General features: G+C 39.6%; 1 protein-coding gene across 1 annotated transcript; it reads right to left on the reverse strand.

Moving 5' to 3' along the window:
* Positions 1-3177: 3177 nt before the first annotated feature.
* Positions 3178-21020, reverse strand: CCNK (cyclin K). Its single transcript, XM_008938733.1, is given in 11 exon segments — positions 3178-4329; positions 4332-4493; positions 6679-6753; positions 7795-7828; positions 11540-11826; positions 13407-13576; positions 15923-15980; positions 16117-16222; positions 19031-19162; positions 19751-19832; positions 20756-21020. Coding segments are annotated over 11 exon segments (1761 nt in total). The 5' UTR covers positions 20953-21020; the 3' UTR covers positions 3178-3871.
* Between the last annotated feature and the right edge of the window lie 1626 nt (positions 21021-22646).

A 22646-nucleotide genomic window follows, 5' to 3' on the forward strand; every position in this document is an offset into this window, starting at 1 on the left:
GTGGCGCGCTGCAGCCGCCGGGGCCGCGCCCTGCGTCCTACGGTGCCGCTCAGCGCGCAGGAAGGCCTCAGGCTCTCAGCAAACTGTTTGTCATGAACAAATGACATGGGATTTCTGCAGTCGTAATGTGAATGAACTGAAGTCACTTAGCCACACACCAGTATTCCCTACAAACATGGCAACACTTTTCCTGTAAAGCTTTTCCTACAAAATAATTCAGCAGAAACTGCCGTCCTAACAGTCCTTACGGCTTTCACAGGATCTTCAAGAGCAGCTCGTCTTTCACGTAAGGAAGATTTGGTGGTTGGGTTTTGGTTTTCTTTTTTTTTTTTAAAAAATGTTCTTGCTGGATCCCTCACCTATAGTGGTTCCTGTGTAAGGTAACCAAACAACTCTCCAGAGCTGAATAAAAACTCCAAAAACATGGGCTGTCGGGTGAGACTACTTCCTGCCATTCAAGCTTTATTTTTATTAATGAACCAAAACAAGTGGGGTTTTCCTTCTTCTAATGGTTGTACGTAAAACAGTGGGACTTATATTTTGCTATTGTGGAGTAGCTGCTTGTATAGTTGTAAGAATTTGACCCCCTTTCCAAGTTGACACAGCAGCTGTCCTTGTATTTTATTAGTTATTCTTCCCCAATAGTCTAAGGAAGTGGGGCTTGGTTATTAAAATAATTAGTGCAAAATAATTCTAAAGACAGGCATGTGAAAAGATCAAAGCCTCCTCTTCAAAAGCTGCATTGATTTTAGTGATGAGTTCAAAGATTTAATGATTTCCAACACCATCACTTACTTACTTTCTTTTTCAGTGTCTGTAAGAATCAGTCACAGCTACAGACAGCAGAATTAGCTTGACAGGTTGTTCCTCTTGTTCCACCAGTTGACTTCTTGACTGGTATTGTATTAACACGGGGCACTGATACAACACCAAGGAGCCCACGCTGCAAGTCATGAAAGGTGATTGGTCCCATGGTATACAATAATCTAGCTGCCTGGGTAAAGAATTTGCAGTGCCAACTGAGATCTGTAACCAGTAAGAAAACAGAGGAGGAATACAACCAAAATACATAGTAGCCAGGAAGAATAAGCAGAAATAAAAATGTAGCAGTTGTGTTGGTCATTTTAAAAAAAAATAAAAGAGAAAAAACCCCACCAGACCAAGAACTGCCCCCAAAACACTCAAGCATACTCTCACTCACACATTCATCAGCGGTTTATTTGTTACTGTTTCTCAGTCAGGGGAGGCTGAGCTTGCTAGCTCTAAGGGTAATACTATTTACATCCTGGGGAGTCTGGAAAAATCCATTCTAGATCTGTCTCCTTAAAAATACGGCATCTTCAGGGGATTCTGAATTTCCTCCTCTTTGTTTTATTTTGGCCTCCAGTTTCTAGCCACCTGTTTTCACTGTCTTCCTCCTGTACAATTTATACCTTGAGATTTTTTGTACCAGAAGAGGTCGTATAAAGCAGAGTCATCATTCTTCCCTGACGTCTAATGTCAAACAGATGGTTATTTTAATCTAGCTGCTTGAAAAGACATTTTAATTTTGGTGGCATCTAATCGCTGGATTAAGCAGAGAATTTAAGCATATTTGGAACAAGCTTAATTTACATCAGGGAATTTTAACTAAAGCAATGCAAATATTGCCAGCACTTGTAGAGAGTTAATTGTGTTGATGACATGCTTGCTATTTGCAAAGTATATTAGACTAGCAGCTCGTCTGAAGAGGAGCTGTACTAATCAGATTACTAGTCTCACCAGCAATGTAACTCTCATTCAAATACTCCCTGCTGTCAACTCTCTCAAAAAAAATCTGTTCAATGTCTTCAAGCAGAGCTTGTTTTGTTCCACCTGCAGATCTCAGCTAGAAGGGAAATGGTGGTCCAGTTGAGGTCCATTAGCACTGCAAATCCTGAAGAGCCAGAGTACAGGGGAGCCAGTAGTTCAGCTGAGTAGTCTCAATACTCATAGGGTATGTGCTGTTTTTTTAAAGGTTCTATTTGGCAGCATAAATCTCCAGTGTCAGACACACATCACTGACTTTGCAGAATATGACAGTGCTGTACAGTGGGTGTTGTTTTGGTGGGGTTTTTTTGGGGGCTTGCTACTCATCATACTCGGCTCCATTTGAGCGATAAGTGTCTTCCTGGGTTAAAATGACACTCAATGACTTTGCAGGATGACTTGGGTGCTGAGTTTTCAGTTGTCTAGAGAGACGTTGTATATGCATATTGAAATTCACTTACCCATGCGCCAAGTCTTCAGCGAGAAGTACGGGGAGGAGCTTGGTACACTCAGCTGGAGGGGACCAGCCCTTCAAATAGCAGCCACTAAATTGATATCCTCGGGGCAATAGTCCGAGTTAATTTCCTCAATATTGAAGCCCTGGGTTCTGCAATCCTCTGGCAAATGAAAGCATCCACTGTTTACAAACGGACTTTGCTTGCTTAAGTAAAATCACATCCTTGACTTTCTTTGGAGTGACTGAAGTAAGTGGCATTTCTGAAGTGCTGCAGTGTAACCCGCTTCAGCTGGCTCTGTGCACCTTGATAAGACTGCTGAGCACAACCTTGTTTCAGAATGGCACATTTTTATCCAAATATTAGATATTAAATGAAATCAGTGTTAAAGTGACCTTTTATCTTTTTAGAAACTGTGGGGGAAGAGTACTACTGATCTTTTTTCAAAGTGCATGACTGTAAAGTGATAAAATTGTATATTTTTCATAATGTGGGGAAAGTCTATTTGTGCTGCTTTAGAAATCAGTTTAAAGTTTGATTTCTGTTAAACCTGTGATCTTAGAGCCCTGCTATATTTTCTGTATATGATTTACAAAGAACTGGAAAAGTTAGCACCTGCTGTTGTGTATATAGCAAAATTCTTTAGACCTTAGCACACATTTTTACCTACTATTATACCACTCTGGCTTTTTTTGGGAGGGAAAGTAATAGTACAGATTTTTTTGATAATGTGTGTAAAACATTAATTTGAAATATTTTAGTAAAAATGAAGTAAGAGATTGATTGTGATAGTGTATACTTCTAGTTGAATAAAATAAAAGACATTCTTTTTAAATAAACCGATGGATAAGATCTGGGAGACCGCTGAAGTATCTTGCACTAAGTACCATAGTTATGAATTCTCAACTAGTATTAAAAAGCTGGAAATCCACTAAATTCAGAACCAATTTTATTTGCGTAGATGTGAACAAAGTAGTCCCACTTATAATCAGGATGTACATCACAGTAGGTTGTTACATTCAGACTTTCACACTTAGAAAATATATATATTATGTACAGGAATTCGCAAATAGGTGTAAACATACAATACTTTAAAGATACCAGTACATTCCAAAACAAAAATACCAGCCAGGCAAACACCTCAAAATTACTCCAGTCAGCTAGCATTCAGAATCTCTCTTAAATAAAGTAGCTTTTTGCTTGACATCGTGTTGTTTTAATTATTACTAAAAATTAAGTTTCTTACTATAGATCAAATTTCACGGTATCTGGCTATCTTCATACTCAAACATAGGCACAGATTTCTAGAAGGAAATTTTCTTCTTACTGATATAATTGAGCCAATATGGCTGGATTCGCTAGTACAAAGTAATCCAGTGCTGGAATAACTCAAGACAATTTAAACTTAAGTCAAATGTATAGTTAGAATAGATACTGCAAAGCTGATTAAAATCTAGAAGCCTCTATAACTCACCATAAACAAGACTGCAAACAGATCAGCTAAGTTTTCATTTCACCGCCCCGTTTCTTCCTCTAAAGGACACAAATTACCCTCCTCTTCCTCTCCACAAAGTCGCTAGTTACTCCTGCCTAGTCGGCCCGAGGGACACTGTGCAAATGACCTCATGCTATCTCATCCAGGTAGCACGCCCAAGTCCTGCTACGGGTGGCATCCCAGGTGGTGGAATGGGAGGCGGCACGGGTGGCTGCCCACCGGGAGGAACAGTAGGCGGGGGGTAACTGGCTGGTGGCATCCCCAGCCCTGGAGGTGGGTGAGGTGGTACTGCATGAGTTGGAGGCAGTCGTGGAGGTGGGAAATTAGGGTTGTATGTAGGTGGAGGAGGATATCCAGGAGTAGGAGGCGGAATGTTGGGGGGGGGAAATGAAGTAGGGGGTGGAGGTGGAACTGGAGGTGGAGGGTTGGGAGGGTAGACATGAGGGTGGTACGGTAGATGAGCTGGTGGTCCGTACGCCGGTGGTAAAGCGCCGTAGGTTGGTCCTTCTGTTTTCATCATTGACTGAAGACTTTGATAACCCTCCCCTGACATGTAAGAATTTGTAGTAGACATCCCTGTAATGTAGCTGGTGGGGGGGGGGGTGGAGGACGATGCGGCAGAGGTGGAGGTTGGTGCACTGGGGCAGGATGAGCAGGTGGAGGAATCTGGACCTTGGGCATATCCACCGAGTCCACAGTAGTAGATTGCTCTGCTTCTCCCATTGAAACGGCCGTTGTCAAAGGAGGCTTGCGCTCTGGAAAAAAACATTCCAGTTTTTTCCAAGGACAGTGGCAATAACAGCTTCCAAATACTTTCTTTTTCTTTCAGTTAACACACCAAAAGATGACTCAATTCTCCAAGTCTCTGACTGACACCGTATCCAGTCAGTCCTCCTGCCATCACTAGAAAATAATTAAGCTGCATAACAAACCTCCAAGCTCAGCTTTTCCCGTTCTAGAAGTTAAATACATCTTCCATTCTTATTACTAATTTACCATAATTTAAATACTGTTCTATAATCACCAGAAAATAGCAAACTGAATGGGCAAAATCACAACTAGCAGATTTAAAGCCATGGAACCCAAGGTAGCAAAACCTTTTGTTCAGTCCTGCAATGTTCTTCAGGTCAGGCCTCCCTTCTACCTCTTTTTTAACTCCAGGAGGTGGCCTGGGATTACCCTTTGCACTTCACTTGCCTCCCATGTTGGGAAATATTATTTGATAATACAGGCCAAAGACTATAACACTCAGTTCTAAACCTGTTTACCAAAAGAGAAAGAAAAGAAAACTGGAGGGTAAGTAAGAAAGTGCGACAGATTGCTTGGGACGTGAATCTGATCAGCTTTGTTCCACTGATGAGTTTCAAGGAACTCATTACCTGACAGTCTGGGGAAGTTCAAAAAAAGGTCAGAATTTTACAGTATTATACTTGGCCGTTTCTGGGAAGAACATGCTTTAAGCCATCTTCTCTTTAAATAATCTCTATTTTTTTCCCCTCTTCCTGCAGACAGTATAAAGAAATGAGTACTACAATAAGAACACTGACCAAGTGGCAACATCTCTGTATGGTCACACAGTTAGTATTAAAATGTCAAAAAAAAAAAAAATGTTTGGGGCACCTTGACACACCTATCTTACTTGCCTATATAAACATCTAAACAACTGTTCACTAATAAAAGTTATTTAGAAGCAGATCCAGGGCAGTCACTTCGATCAACATGCAACACCTGGCCTGACAATGCTAAACAGAATTTAAAATAAATTCATCTAGTACTTCTGCTTATTTAGTCAATAAATATTCTTGATTTTCACCCAAGTTTTCCTCAGAGCCCCAAAAGACAAGAGCTGGCCTCTAAGGACTGTTCCTAAAACCTTTCAATTCTTATATGATGACTTGCTTGTATAAATGAATTCCAAGAAGAAAATTTTAAATAACAAGGAAAACAAATTTGCTATCCACCTAAATAAGATTTACCTTATCTAAACAGTCTTGATTTTAATAGCAAAATTGTCCCCCAGGACAGCTACATAATTAGCTCATGCACGGTAGGTATGCTGGCTGTGGTACCTACGACTTCCATGACTTCCAGTTCCTAAATGACAGCAGGCAATCGTTTCCCCATTTGCACATTTTCAGAGTCACTGCAGATGCAAGATGTGCATGCAAGATTTAACAACTGAAGGAATAATGAGCACGGTATTTAGAAGAACCCCTTCGGTCTTAATTAGATTTTGGCAAACGGGAAAAGAAGTCATACTACATTTCATAGCACTGTTTTCCTCTCCTGTAATTCCCTGTTAGAAGCTGTCAAGTTACAGTTACATTATGGAGCTCGATCTGTAAAATATTTATGTCGTATTTAAGGGTCACTGGAAGGACAGCTAATGCATCAAGGCCTGGAAGCACATTTCTACAGCGGCATGCTTTATTTTGCAAACATAAGGCATGTATGCAGTGTTAAAAGTTCCCTGGCAGATGAAAAGTCCTCTTTGGGACACAGCAAAGAAAGTATCCCCCTTATGGTTCGGAAGTTACACACCTGCAGAATTTGCATACTACAGATGTAATTTGGAGGATTTCCACAGGACAGTTGGAAGCTGCTCTAGGGGTGTAATATCTGCCATCCTTTTGAGAACACAAGTCTGTTTTCTCCTGTTAGTGACAATTAGTTTCAGTCTTCTAGGCCTTTACCAGTCCCAGCTCTGTTTTGCCTTTGCCCACTTAGTACAGTCGTTTCCCTCATAAATATTTTGCACTGGTCTAGACAGGCCTGTGCTACTAAGATGGAAGTCCCTCGAGCTTATCTACCTCTTGCCTTCACCTGACAAGCTGATTACCACAGGCAGCAGCCCCTGCCCTCACACTGGTCCCACCATCTGAATGAAAAGGAAGGCAACAGACAGCAGGAGCGTATGTCTTTAAGAAAACAGAAGCTTACCTGGAGGTGGATGTGCAGGAGGTATTGGTGGATGTGAAGTTTCAATTTTAGGTATTTTAGACGGTGGTGGTGGTTCTAGAAAACATTTGGAAGTTCTTAATTGGCAATTGGTCTGCAAGACTTTCTAAATTCCAACTCTGGTCTCACACTAGTAATTATCTTACACTATGCAAGAGTACAGTTGAAATCCTGTACGTCTAATAAAGAAAACTAAAATCAAGACCTTTGTACAAATAAAGTGGCATCAAGTACCACACCAAAGTCTTCTGGAAAAACACAAGCCTACAAGTTCAAGCTGTGTATTTTGAAACTACAGGCAAATTGTTCCAATAACAATATTTTAAGTGAAGATGAGCACATGTATGTTTTCTAGCACAAAACAGTAGCTTACAAATAGTTAAATCTCAGAAGAAGCTGAATTATGCTGGAGGAAGGTGCTGTCTAGAAATTAAACAAAATGGCAATTGCACAGGACAAAGGAGGGAGATAGACAGGTCTCCAGAACACATCTGCTGAGCCAGAGAAGTGCCAGACTTAGTCCGGAAAGGTTACAGAATCAAATCTGTTCCAAACCAGCAAAATAAAGAAAAAAAAAAAAACAAAAAAACAGCCAACCAACAGACTAGAGGGGATTGCTGCAGAGAAGCATTTTCTGTGCTAGTGTATGTGCTGATAGAAGCTGCCTGTTGCTGGCAGGCAGCCACGCCACAAGCAGTGACCGATGTCAGTGGTCAGCAGCAGGCTGAGAGCAGTGCAGCTCGTCATCGGCACGGCACCTTCAGCCACTTGAAGGTCCCACAGCTCGCTGAAGAACTACTCCAAATGATGTGTGGAGTTGTAAACTGAGGGTTGAGTAGTTTAGCAAGACTTCCATTTGAACAGACTGTATTAAGGAACTCTTGGGGCACAGTCATACTCCATTTTTTTTTTTTAAGTTTTGCAGTTAGGAACATTTTAGAAATAGTTCCAGTATATATTCAAAGATGCATTATTAGGATCAAAATAGTTGAGAACTGCCAAGCCTGTAAATGAACAAACTAAGTGCACACCAGGAAATGACTTGTTCTGGTTAAAACAGTAAAATCAAAGCAATATGAATAGAATATTAACATTTACCTGATGTCTTTGTTTCTTCTTTTGGAGATACAGCCTGTTTAAAACAAAAGACGACTTAAGACCATTGCAAAATACAAAGCATTTTAAAATGGTAACAAGCGAGCAAAACAGGAAACAACTTAGAGCCTGCTGAAGAGCTTTTGGACAGATTTGACTAACCCAGAACTAGTTTCTGACTCAGAACCAGTTTCTTTCTCCCTCCCATAAAGGGAGACAGAAAAACCCCTTTATTTGTTCCTAGGAGGCTAATAACATCCAATCTCTTTAGAGAGATGCAACACCATCGCTGAAGAAGTCAAATCACACTGGGAAAGCCCAGCTTAAGTGGCAGAATGAAAAGACTGAAAAATTAGCAGTTATTTTTGATAGAGCTTTTCCTGCTGTTCTCACTGTTGAGTATTACATCTTTATTTATTTATCATCCACTGCCCAGACTCCAAGGTCTGGTACTCTGCTCACTGAGCTGAAAGCAACAGACTTGGCTCTGTTCCTGATTCTGCTTTGACCTGTCATTCAACCTATGCCAAAAACCAGGCCTTTATGCTTTTTTTACCAGGACAGGAAGGCACTGAAAGTGTTGCTCAGTGCAAAACATTTCAGAAACCTTCACATGGAAAGCATTGTATGAAAGCCAGATGTTATGCCAGAAGAAAAAACAACGCACACTGAGCAAAGCCCACAAAACCTCACATCATCCTTCCACTCAGACTGCTCCTCAGTTCCCACCACTTTACTTTCCAGCAAGAACGGACACCCATTTCACTCCAGCTTGAACAGTGAATTCTCCTTGATTCTGATGGGTATTCTCAAGATTTTTGCTGTCCAATAGAAAGGCACTCAAGGCCACCTCACTCTTTTATCCCTTTCATAGTCTTTTCAATTTATCTCCAGCCACCTTCTGACTACCTCCCTGTTTTTTAAGGACAATCTTTATCTTCCCATTCCAAACATATATACTTTTCTTGGCAACTCTCACAGACTCACCTGCTGCCTTCATTTGACTTGGGCGCTCTCTTCTCAGTTTTCTAGTACTAAATTCCTTGCCTGTAAAACTGCCTGCAAACATCAGATCTCCCCACACTTTCAAATAGAAGCAAGTATGCACTACTTACTGCAACACTTCCAAAAATCACTCATTCTGTGAAATCAGTTGATCACTTCAACTGGCAACCAACTCAGTTACTGTGTATTTGTTAACATGGCCTAATGTTCAGAGAACAATGTCACTGAGGTACACCATTAGAACACAACAAGCAACTGAAGTCAAGTAGCTCGTGTGACAGAAGAACAGACACCAGTTTAAACTGTATTTATGCTAAAGGAAAAAAAAAGAATCAAGCAAAAAAAAAAAAAAAAAAAACCCCAAACCTACAAAAATTCATATCACTTGTCCAATAATGGCAGCTGCTAAAATAGAGGTGAAGGCTTTGTCCTTCCACTGCACTATAGTTTGTATTGTTCCAGCCATGACATCTCAGGGTCAGCATTATTTATTAGCATGCTGATTTTTATTTAATACTTTCATAGGAAGCTCAATCTATATCACTATTACCACTGTCTGTTAGTGCTGTTTCTATAGGCATCAAAATCATTCCCACTAACAATGCCTACTTTAATCAAACTAACTATACTACTTACAGCTAATGATTGACCAGTATAGTTTTAGTGAAGTTATCTGAACATCCAAATGCTCTTCACCACTAGAGATGCAGAGGACGTACAGATGCTTTAGACATCTGGCATGTGCCTCTAAGTCACAGGCCAATGCCTCAGCTGCTTGAAAGTATTTTGGCTCAGTAAAAGGTAATGGAGTTGTAAGAGTTCATGTAAATGGAAAATCTGGCCTCCAGGAACAAAGTCTATTTATGTTCTGTACAAACCAAAGGAGAAGTCATGCAAAACCCTATTTATAGAAGGAGACAAACATTTAAAGTAAGGTTTATGGCACATCGAACTGAAGAACACTTTAGAAGCACTAAGTAAATCTTTCAAACATGACACATCTTGTCCTAGACTGCTTTCTGGAGAAAGAATTATTTCAAATCAACACACTTGCTTTTATCAAATTCAGGCTGTTTGTGCTGGTCTCCTACAAAACTCCTACTGACTCACCCTTTGCTTTATATTTCTGGATGCCTAGAGTGTACCAGGACTTACCTTTTAATCTGTACTATGCACTTCCTTAGTTACTAGGTGATGGACCTCAATTTCAAGAAAACCTAAGTTGCTCTAAGGGCTTGACCAGAGGTGACTGTTGAAGAGCAACGGATGCTATTCATGCAAAAGATAACACTTCTTTCCCATGTTGTAGCTCACTGACACATGGGACTGAGGGAAATCAGCAGCACTGTGAAGATGGAGCGTTTACACGAATGAACAAGCATTCACAGCAACTTACAGTCAGATGGACAGGAAAAATCCAAATTGTTAGTTACAGTTTCTGATGTGCCAAACCATCCCAGGCATTTTTGCTGAAGATAGATAAGAGTTCCCTGCCCTACAGATCTGACAAGCCAAGCAGGATTTGTGCTGATGATAGAAAAAGAAATGAAAAGAAATACATACTGCGTATAAAGAGCTCTCCCAATTTTCAAGCTAATCAATACATTTTATCAGCTTTCTATCCCAAACAACTCACTGCAAGAGCTCCATATCACAGTGCAGATTTTTCCCTCTCTAAGGAAGCTGTATCTTGCAAAGACAAGACCAAGGTTTTACAGAGTTACACTTTTCTCTTTTTTTTTTATTTTTGGGGGGGAAGCTGCTATCATAAAGTTGCTGCATGCTCTCAATTCTATTTCATTCTATCATGTTTTGGATCTTCCTGGGTTTTGGTGTTTTTTGTTTTTTTTTTTTTTTTTTTTTTTTTTTTTTTTTTTTTTTTTTTCCTTTTTTTTTTCCCCCCCGCCTTGACATTCTGTTCTGTAGTTTGGGTGTCCATCAACTCCAAGTTAAAGCAGAAGCTGTAAAAAAGCTGTACAAAATTGACTTCCTAAATGGACTCGTTCCAAAGATTTTACTTCTGAAAACACTCTTCTTACTAAGTACAGACAAGAAGATTTGGATAACACTGCAACTTTGTTTTATAACTTACAAGTGAAAAAAAAAAAAAAAACAATCCAAAAAACCACACAAAAAGTGCAGACTAAAGTCTGAAAGCTTCATTTGAACTTGATGACTGGGGAAAAGTACTCAAAGTACTAATGTACCTGCTTGTTTTCAATGATTAGGTGATAATACAGACCAAGTGAGACTTTAACAAGTGATGCACTTATAAGCTTCTGCTGCTATTAGATTATTTTGGAAGACTTTTTCTAAGAATCTTGACATACTTTTAGAAGTCATCATTCTCTTACATTTGAAATTGAAGACCAGAGAGTCAAATACCTCTTCATGAGCATTGTGCACACTTCTGCATTCAGATATGGCACAAGAGACCTGTCCTACATCAAGCCTACTTAATAGCTAAACCAATGAAATTTGATAGCACAGAACTGCAACCAGTTAGGGCCTTCATAGCCCATGCCGACTAAAATCTCGTGTCTCCGCTGGTTTTGCCTCAAGTAGTATGTCAAAGCTGTAAAGGCTGTTCTACACTAACATACTTCCCATACAACCAAAGGGATTAATCACCAGGCTCGCTCTTAAGGCAAACACATCTGCTGCAGGCTGTAGCCTTTCAATCAAGTGGCCGTCAGATCATCTTGAAAATAAAATGCAAGTTAAAGTTCCAAGTTAAACTTACCGCTGGTCTTTTAATTTGTCTAGGAGGACTGGACTGGGGAGAGGGCTTTTTAGATTGCTGTGCTTGTGTTTGCTGCTGCTGCTGCTGCTGTTGCTGTGCTGACTGTTGCGACTCCTTTTGCTGTGGAGTCTGGGGCTGCTCTGAACTCTGGGACTGCTGGGACTGCTGTACCGCCGGTGCCTGGGGTGTGGACTGAAGAGATGGGGGCTGCTGCAACTGGTGAGGGGTGTGATGAGGCATTTGCTGTTTCCCCTGTGAGTACAGATCCAGGATCTGATGACAGATATCTAAAAAACCAAAAATAATTATAACCCCATAATGTACAAGTGTACATCTAATACACAGTTATAAACTAAGCTTTTTATTGGACATCAACTTCAGAAAAATTCATGGCAAATATTACTCACTGTTATAATGCCCAGAGATTTGACTTTTTAACAGATTGTTTTTTCAATTTAGAATTCCATTTCTTAGCTTCTTCTGCCTACACTATACAAAATATATACACACACCTTCCAGAAGAACTACAAAGTGTCTTGGTATTAATATATCATATGTTGTTATTGTGTGCTTGGAGAGCCAGGTAACCACACAGCAACAGGACAGTAACACAGTAAGAACGTGAGTGAAAGAAGATTATACAATAAAACACAGATGTCTGGTCAGGACAGTCAAAGTTTTATGAAACTAAGTAAAGGACTACTACTAAATTCTTCTTTCAACACATTAGGAGTTAAAGGTCTGTAAGAAAACACATAGGACCAACTGATAACCAGGTGCAAGAGTAGCAGTGAAGAAAATCTGTCTAGAAAAGCTAATTGAGTTCTTTCCGTGAGCATTCACTGTTGCAGCAGCAGAACTGGAGAGACTCTCACTCAACAACTCCCTTTGACAAGGATTCATCAGAGATCTACCTGAACCTGAAGGTACACTCTAAAAAACCGCAGCAGAAACAGAGTGAGCAACCATTTAAGAAATCATCAGAACTGTAGGATATTCACCTAAAAGCTCCAAGAGCAACAAAAGCTAATACACTTGAACTATTTCAAAACTCCTTAGAACCCAATGCTAGATTGTGACAAGCATTGATTTTTAAAGGTTTCTGAAGCAATTTCTTAAACTAGAAGTATGTTTAGCCTGGCATTTTTACCAGGTAAGTCAGTAACAACTTTAATGAAGACAAATTAGTGGCCACATAACCACAGTTTACTAAAGCAGAGTCACAAAAAGTCTTGCTTTATTTTATGAACTTTCTGAGGCTCTGTCCCTCAAGAGCCTCAAGAGGACACGGAGCAGGTAAACCTAAGCAGCGCGTTCACACAAAGGGAACACAGTTAAGCTATCTGTATTGATTAAAAAGATCCATAATTCATCCCTGATCAGAATTCAAACACACATCAGAATTCATCCCCCATAATCTGTTCTTTAGCTGTGGTACACCAAAGAAAAATCATCCTAGCATAATTTGGTTAAAGAGGTCAATCATCAATGAGAAAACCACTGGAAACCAGTCTCCATTAGTGCCAGTGTTTGTTTCTGGCACTATTTCAAGTGGAAGACAGGAATTACTAAAAAACAGAACACACACATCATATCATCTTAGCAACTAATTAGTCCTTTTGCAAACCAAAAAAGTAATAAAGCAAATATCTACCAGAAAAGTAACCATGATAACTAAATATGCTTCCAGACTAAGCCAGTATACTAAGTTTTATATAAAACCTTTTTAGGACAGAGCATGTATGACCTGAGCTATATACTCTACACAATTATTTTAACTAAAACCTAGACAGAAATAAATTTGCATATACTTATGACCTGAGGTTCCACAAAGGAAGTACTCCTCTGTGGCAAACACTTTTCATACCTTCCAAAACATCAACAGGAACATCTTGGACAAATTGCTCCCACCATCGTCTGTACATTGGTTTTGATGTCCATTCCTGTATTTCAAACTTACACAACCGACCTGCTAAGTACATAACTGCAACAGCTATGATCTCAGGTTCCCACTGTAGTGACAGTGTAGTGCACAGACTGGAATATAAAACAAAACAAAGCACAACCCTGAAGATACTTCTGATAAAGTACAATGCTTGAATTTATACCAGCTATAATTAACAGGCTATAAAATCCCACCACGCTTTAACATCTCAGACAATTTTAATTAAGGACCTTGTTAAAAGAAAATTTACAAAACTGAATGGCTTCTGCACTACTGCTATCATGAAACAAGGTAATTTTACACATTTAATACAGAGGGTAGATGCCTACAGAGGCAATACACCACACAGGAACATCAAGTCTGGAGTTAAAAACAGACCAGAAAACCTAACACTACATAGGTGTGGAAGAGGGAAAGCAGCTACACTCCACTGCAGTCTCACCTGCAGTGTTAACTGAACACAGTGTTCATGTTCCTTGCTACAAAAGTGTGCTGGCTCTGCATTACACTGTTTAGGGGATGATGCCCACATCTGGATTTTACCATTACCAAATGTTTTTCAAAAAAGATGTAAAAAAGTACCAAGAAAGATCCTGCAAAACAGCCAACGTGAATTTGGAAAGCAACTTGTCAAGCACAACATAAGTTTTAGATCAAGCTGTGAAAGCTGTAGAAGGTTCTCTCTTGAATAGCCTTTGTTAAAGCTAATGCTAAAATAACATATTACTGGTGTTGTTGGTATTAATTGAGCAGGTTCCTGTCATAATTGAAGTTGCTGTTCCATTCGTTTTTATCTTTTTTCTTTTCCCTTTTTTATTTTTTTCTCTGTAGATTCTGTAACATAGCATCTGTTTAAAGAATTTTAGAACCAGCTAGGCAGCTAAGTTTCTGTGTATACACTGATGAATTCATTATTATGTCCTTACATGCATCTTAGACAGTGGTTTAAATCCCTTTTCTCTCCAGTGGGCTGTAACTGAAGGCCCATGGGATACTTAAACACTGGCAGAATCAGGTCAGCAGTAAATAGTAAAAAAAGACACAAGAACTAGCTCCTAAAACACTGCTTCCTTATTACTACTTTCATGACATTTACTTGAGGGCTGTATTGTGGCCAGGTAAGAACAGAATCCCCTATTCTAAAGGCCTGTAGTGCAAAGTACAGAACTTTCTCAGGATCCTAGAAAGTAAGCACATTTCTAATATGGTGCCTATTAAGCAGGCACAAGACAGCGTCTCAAGAACAGATAAGTATTATTTGAAACAATCACACCAGCTCCATACTAATGTTTTCCTAAAGTGCATTTTCTTTAATTATTAAATTTCTTGAATTATTAAACACCATCTAATTCCATGTACGTAATGTCCAAAGTGTGATGGATACATAAGAGAGGTTTTCCCTGACAAACCTCAGAGTGTCAAGCCATATTCTTGTTCCACCTCTAAGATCATCACCTGCAAGACTGACAGTAGCTGAAGTAAAAATTTCTTGACAGCCAAATATGCCAGGCAATCTTTTGCTCAAATTGATTTGGAGAAATTCAGGTGATATTTACAGAAACTGGAGTCACACTGGCCTACTTCAAGCTAGGCTTATGAATAACACCCCACTTCTTTTAATGGTGTTCTACTGCTGTAGGTATGTCTGAAAGCAATGCTTTTAACATTTTTGAGTAGTCAGGACATTTACACATTTTCTTCAGGGTCTGCTATGGAAATGAAAAATTACATTTAACCCTCCTGGGTGAATTAAATTGCTCAGCTCTGTAGAATCCTTAACAAGACTAAAGTGTATCAAGTTGTTTTGTTTTTTTATTGTTGTGGTTTTGGTTATTAGTTTTTTTTGGGGAAAAAAATCTTACACATGAAAAGAGCTTCTACACACACTCCTGTTAATTGGTGTGATCCTTGTATGGAAAATCTATTACTGAAGAAATAGCATAACTAACTAGCACTAAAAACTGTATTTAGAATTAACATGAATAATAATAAATTAATGGAATTAGATGACTAGTCTACTATTACCAAAATACCACTTTAAAACCAAAACATTGACCAATATAATGGAATCAGGAATGAATTTCTTTTCTTAGAATGTGCTACACAGATCATGCAAGAAACCAGCTTCCATCCTGGAGATCTATAATTTGGTTTGGCCCTTTCAAAGAGTAACATTATTTTAATGCAGCACTAAATCATTACCACAAAGCTGCAGAGGTCTTAATGGTCTACTCTGTACTCATACTAGACTCCCTGATCAATGGAACCATCATGGTAATGATGGAACAAAACCTAATGAACACACCAAGAAAACTTAAAACAAGCAGAAAACGTAACAAACATTTGTAAAAAAAAAAAAAATATATAAATCTAATCCCAGAATAAAGTAAGCAACAGCAACTACTTCACTTTCAAAGGGTTTCCTGGGAGTGTCTTACCTGTCGTTGACAAATGTCCATGCCATTTGAACCAGTTTTTGAATTTTATTTTTGTCTCCTGAAAAATAACCAGGAAAGTTGTAAGGAAAAAAATAAGGAAGGACCAACAGTTTGTAAAATTCTTGTACTGTTAATGTATGTTAAATTATGAAAATTAATAACAGGCTCTACTTGCTCACCCTGTAATATTTTACCTTTGAGTTGTTTGGCATACTTGAGAAGAAATTGGTATGGATGTTCCACTTGCAAATCAAACTTTATTGTTTGTAGTAGGATTCTTTCAAGGACCATCACTTCTTCCTAAAGAATGTTACAAGGTGACCACAACATTATTCCTTCTTATATTCACAAATATTTTATGCTGATAAAAAGCATGACTCCATAGCACCGCCAGGCAAATATATTTATCTGGTTTTGCTTGATTAGGGTTTGTGTCCAAGGAGAAGAGAAATGTCTCCAACTTAAAATATTATTTTGAACCTAGATAATTTTTCTTCTCATTTATTTGAGTGATCAGAGGAGATGTGATGCTTAAAAAAAAAAAAAAAGTAAAAAATTGGCTGGATGGCTGGGCGCACACAGTGGTGGCGAATGCAGTTAAGTGCAGCTGGCAGCCAGTCACAAGTGGTGTTCTCCCGGGCTCAGTAATGGGGCCAGCACTCTAATATCTTCATCAGCAATCAGGGCGAGGGGATCAAGTGCACCAGCAGTAAGTTTGCAGACAACACCAGGCTGAAGGTAGGGAGGCTCTACACAGGGACCACAGCACAGTCCAGGAGGTTCCTGCAGTGCAGTGATGGTAACTTCCTGGCACAGGTGGTGGAGAAGCCAAAGAGGAGACGTGTGCTGCTGGACCTTGTACTAACAAACAAAGAAGGTCTGTTTGGGGGCATAAAGGATGGGAGCAGCCTTGGTTGTAATGACCACAAGGATAGTGGAGTTCAGGATCAAATGAGGAGGAAGCAGGGCAATAACTAGGGTTGCAACCCCGGACTTCAGTAGAGCTAAGTTCATCCTCTTCAAAGACCTACTCAGAGGAATCCTGTGGGTTAGGACTCTAGAACGTAGAGCTAGTTAACGTACAAGCATCCCCTCCTCCAAGCTCAAAATCGGTGCATTCCTTTGAGTAGAAAATCAAGTAAAGGAAGCAGGAGACCTGTATGGGTGACCAAGGAGCTGCTGGAAAAACTCATATGGAAGAAAGAAGTTTACACTGTGTGGAAAAAGGCACTGGTCACTTGGGAGGATTATAGGAATGTTGTCAGTGTATGTAGGGATGCAACAACGAAGGCCAAGGCCCTCTTGGTATTAAAGCTGGTCAAGGATGTAAAAGACAACAAGAAGGGCTTCTTCATGCACATCAGTAGCAAAAGGAAGATTAGAGAAAGTGTGGGTCTTCTGCTGAATGAGATGGGAGCCCTGGTGCCAGAGAATGCCAGACAGGTGGGGTTACTGAACGACTTCTTTGCTTCAGTCTTTACCACTAAGATCAGCCCTCAGGAATCCCAGTCCCTGAAGGCAAGAGAGAGTCTGGAAGAAGGAAGACTCTCTACTGACAAATGAGGACTGGGCTAGAGATCATTTAGGCAAACTGAGCACTCACATGGGCCCCAATGGGATCCACCCACAAGTGCTGAGGGAGCTGTTTGATGTTGCTGCTATGCCACTCTGAATCAACTCTGAAAGATCACAGAGAATGGGAGAGGTGCCTGAAAACTGAAGGAAAGTCAGCGTCACTCCAGTCTTCAAAAAGGGCAAAAAGAAGGCCACAGGAAGTTACAGACTAGTCAGCCTCACCTCCATCCCTGTAAAGGTGATGGAACAACTCATTCTGGAGGTCAGAACATGCAGGAAAAGAAAGTTATCAGGAATAGTCAGCATTAATTAAGGTGCTGGAACAACTCTCCTATGAGGAAAGGCTGAGAGACCTGGAGATGAGAAGGCTGAGAGGAGATCTTATCAATGTTTGCAAGTATCTGAAGCACAGATGTCAAGAGGACAGGAACAGTCTCTTTTCAGTGGTGCCCACCAACAGGACAAGAGGTAATGGACACCAACTGGAACATGGGAAATTCCACTTCAACATCAGGAAAAACTTCTTTACTGCAAGGGTGAGGAAGCACTGGAACAGGCTGCTCAGAGAGGCTGTACACTCTCCTTCCATGGAAACTTTCAAAACCCAACTGGACGCATTCCTGTGCAACCTCCCTATGTGAACCTGCTTTGGCAGAGGAGTTGCACTAGATCATCTCCAGAGGTCCCTTCCAACCCCTGCTATTCTGTGATCTGGACGGGTTTGACATGGGGAAAAGCATCTTCATCAAAAGGGTTGTCAAACACCGGAATAGGCTACCCAGAAATGGTGGTGTCACCATCTCCAGAGGGATTTAGAAGACACATAGATGTGCCACTTAGGGACATGGTTTAGTGGTGGACTTGGCAGCGCTGGGTTAACAGCTGGACTCGATTTTAGAAGTTTTTTCCAGCCTAAATGATTCTATGATTCTAAAATTCTTTTTTCTTCATGGAGGAAAGAACTGAAAACCAGACATAGTGCGAAGGTGCCAAATATACAAAATCACAACAAAAAGGTAAGCTCTCACCACAATTTTCTGCTGAGTTTCATAACCTTCTTCTATTTATAATAGCAGAACTATACTTCTTTCAAGATTTGCTTAAGTCAAACACTCTAAACAGGAAACTTCTCACTACTTTTGAGATGTAGTTCTTTTACTTAAGATTTGCTATTAATTGCTTCCTAAAATTACATTGAGGTTGTCAAGTTTGATTTATGTCTTGATGACATTTCTAGCTCTGACCAGAATTACCCAAATTTACTTTAATTTTCAAAATAATATCAGATTTTACACGAAATAATACGTAAACCTTTTACACAAACAGTTATCCCAGTAGGCTCCTAAAGCTACTTGTATTGGCAAGAATTATTTTCTTGGTTATCTGTTTTTCACATTATCCAAAAAAGCCATAAATGCATGCTGAACATATAATTACTAACAAATAACAACAAATCAGCCAGTGCTCCAACAAATGTATGCCAGTTTGCTGGAGTACAATAGCAAAAGATCAGTTTCAACAAAGTATTTTTACCTTTGGGTCATCTCCAAACTGTCCAAACTGTACATCATTTAGCAAGCTACGAGCCGTTTTAATTATATCTTTACATTTCTTAGGTGTTTCTTCAACTTTTCCTGCTAGGAAGAGACAGCAGGCTCCTGTCACCTAAAAAAGAAAGTGTTTTCAAAGAGTTGTTGGCAGGTAGATATGCAGTACAGCCTGGCACTGTGAAAGCACTGTCAGTTTCCATCAACGGTTCTGCAGAACTTTGCCAGGAAAGACTTAATAAGCATATAAATTAGCACTATTAAAAAAAACCCCAGAAATTAAAACTTTTACTTTTTCAAAGGAAAAATACCTAATTTGAAGGACCGTTTGTTTTATCCAACATTATTTTAAGGTCAGAAATCCAAAGCAGGATTTGTCCTGGTTCAGCACTGTCTGTCAAGCAGTTTTAAGGTGGCACTACACTTCTTTCAGCCCACATAAAGTGCCAGAATTACAGCTGTTACTCTTTCTGAAGAGCAGTATCAGGAAGATATAACTATAACGTCAATATAAATATGTTTCTAAGTATAAACAGAAATGTGTAAACAAGCACGAACAGTTTAAGCTGTAATGATTAAAAGATAAAATGCCTGCTTTTCATCATAGGGGTGGTCTCCAGTAGTACTCAAGTGACTCATCACCATTTCAAATAGTCCATGTCTAGTGCAATCACTGTATTAAGCCATCAATATCGTACATACTTACATATCTTGGGAACTGTTTGAAGGAATGGAACATATAAAACCGATGGAAATAAATTATTCCAGTTGCTAGAGTATCATAATGTCTGTGGTGCAGAATAAGGACTTTCAAACGGGGCATAAAACAAATTTAAAAGCAAATATGCACAAAGCAAAAGAGACATTCTACTGTAGCAAGTACCTCGAGTAATTGTCCATTCAGTGACCAGTTAGAAAGCACTGCAGATATAACAGGAGCTTTAGGACAAAAGCCACAAACCTCCTTAAGGCTGTGTAAGAACAATGATCCAATTGCAGTTGATACCTAAAGCACTAACTGGAAGCGTGCAAAGTCCCAATTGTGTTGGGAGGACTGACACATGGTCATCCTTGTGTTAAACCATATCTGCCCTAGAAAAGGTCAAAAACAGCAGGAGGTACAAGAAGGAACAGAACAATTATCACTTCACATTAAAGTGTTGACATTGAGGAAAGTTACTAACTATTCACACCTACAACTGCAAATAAAATCTGCACATGCTCCCTACTCTTCTTCTTAAGGAGCAGAGTAAAGTTTCATCCTCAACAACTTTTATCAAACAAAGAACTTAAAAGCAGCATAGGACTATAGGAAGCAAAAAGTTTAAGCAGCAGTCTATGACAGAGTGGGACAGTGCAGAGAACTTAGTAACATATACAAAGCTGTAAACTCCAACTTAAACAAGAAAACTAAAAAAAAAAAAACAAACAAACAAAAAAAAACCCCAAAATAAACCCCAAACCACAACACCCCAAAAAATCAAGAGTGTGGAGGCAGAGGTCAGAATCCTCACTGGCAAGATATGCTGAAAAATTAATGCAAAATTCAAAATTTTCAAAGATCAAATGTCAACTAAACTCCAACAGATTTCTGATTAAGAAACATTTGAACAGCTACCTAAGCATGTGACATCTCCTGCTTATTTTCACGGAATCACATTTTTATTCTAAACATTCCTTCTGATAAGGACGTTTCATATCAGAAGGATACAGCCCTAGACGTGTCCCCACATCGAAGATGAACCTGGCCCCCTCCCTGCGGTACCGCGCCTCAGTGGCTGGATCCAGCCCCTCCAGCTGGGACGGGGTATGTGCCAAGTCCTTCTTATCCCAGTACCAACATGGCTTTGTGTGGTCCAGGTTTGCCAAGTTCACAGAAGGGCTGGAATTTTCTTTATTCTCCTTCATTTATTAAAACAGAATTGTTCTTGCTTTTCAAGTTTTCAAAAAAGGAAATCTTCTGATTGCTTCAGAACCTTTAAGGAAAGAGAAAAGGATTTCTTTATAAATAGAGGGGACTTCCCCCCACATTGCTTAAAGAGGAGTAAAGAGAAATAATATTTAAACTTGTCCATCGGAAGGGACATTTTTTACACTCAAAGAGAAGCAATATTTAGCCTTGCCTTAATCCTCCTCATATACCACAAATTCAGTTTGAAGAAACAGACACAGACATCTCTGCTACTACCTTTTAATAAAGAAACTTCAGGAATACCTTTTTTCAGCAATATCTGCTACTACTTAGTAGAACAGCTTTCATCTACTTTGTCCACAAAATAAGGAAAAACAATCCAGTGACGGTAGCAGGAAGATTTGATGAGGCAAGGGGGGGGGATCAACTCACAATTCATAACTAGGAATCGCATTCATTACGACACTCTGAATAGCAACAACGAAAAAAGGGTAACAAAAGCAGCTAGTAGTAGTTCTTTCACCTACCAAGATCAAGACAACTGATGAGAGCCTGCAGGGTAATGTGGCATCTAAAATCATCCCCCAAATAAGGCAGTCGATTATACTGAAAGAGTTTCCTGTGTTTACCAGCACTGCAGGTAGGTACATTTACACCACAAAGCTCTGAAAGCAAATTTCTGATGTTTAAGACAGATATTCAACCATGCCTCAATTTAAAGGCAAAATGAAGACAGTCCTGATGCCTTTATGTCTTTCTGGCACAAAACTACTCTTACTGTAAATAAATAAACTATAGATACTACACAGAAATTACTGCAGTCACCTGGAAAAGTTTGCATAATAGTGTTTAACATATGATGCAACGTATTTGCTCTAAGCAAAAGTCAGAAGAAGATCCAAAGCTAACTTCTTAAAATTAAGCTATTTGTTTTCCAGATGCTTCCCTTCTGAAAACGGAAGCAAAAAAATTACATGAACCGCCAGAGAAACAATGCCTGCAATTAGCATCTCTTTCAGCTTCATAAAGCTTTTTGTTGTTGTTGGTTTTTTTTTTTTTTTTTTTTTAAACAAAATAAGGGATACAGTCTTTGGTCCACGTCGGTTTTAGAAGAACCTTCACAACTAATGGTGCCGGTCAGAGACAAATCCAAACTCTGTCACAAATAAGTGAACAGTTACTTAAAACTATTTCCAAAACCAACAAAAGAGCAACACGCCACAACCGCACATTCCCATCGCATTTAAAGAAAGCGTTATTTTTCACAACTGTTACAGATCTTCTTTAGAAATTATCTTTCTTCTTAATGCTCCGAACAAATTAAAACCCAATTAAAACTAAAATCGCCCTAAGCAACGAGACCTTCTTCTACAGTCGATGAAAGCTTTTCTGAATACAAAATTAGGAATAAAAATCATCAGCCCGAAAACATCCTCAAGGAACCACCCCAAGCATTCCAATCCGAACAGTAACAATCGAAAGAATACAAAAGTTTCTTTCCTACCTTTCTACGAACCCCACTAACACACTGAGCATTTCAGCAGCCCGACCCTGTTTTTGTTTCCATCCTACCGCAGCCGAAGCAGCTGGCCGAGATCCCAGCTCCGTTCCCTGCAGCCCCCAGAGCGGCGCGGAGGATGGTTCAGCTTCCCCCAGCCGCGGCCCGCCCGCCCCGGACGAGGCTGCCGGT

Source organism: Merops nubicus, unplaced genomic scaffold (assembly GCF_000691845.1).
Source record: "Merops nubicus isolate BGI_N331 unplaced genomic scaffold, ASM69184v1 scaffold11474, whole genome shotgun sequence".
In the NCBI taxonomy this organism is placed as follows: Eukaryota; Metazoa; Chordata; class Aves; order Coraciiformes; family Meropidae; genus Merops; species Merops nubicus.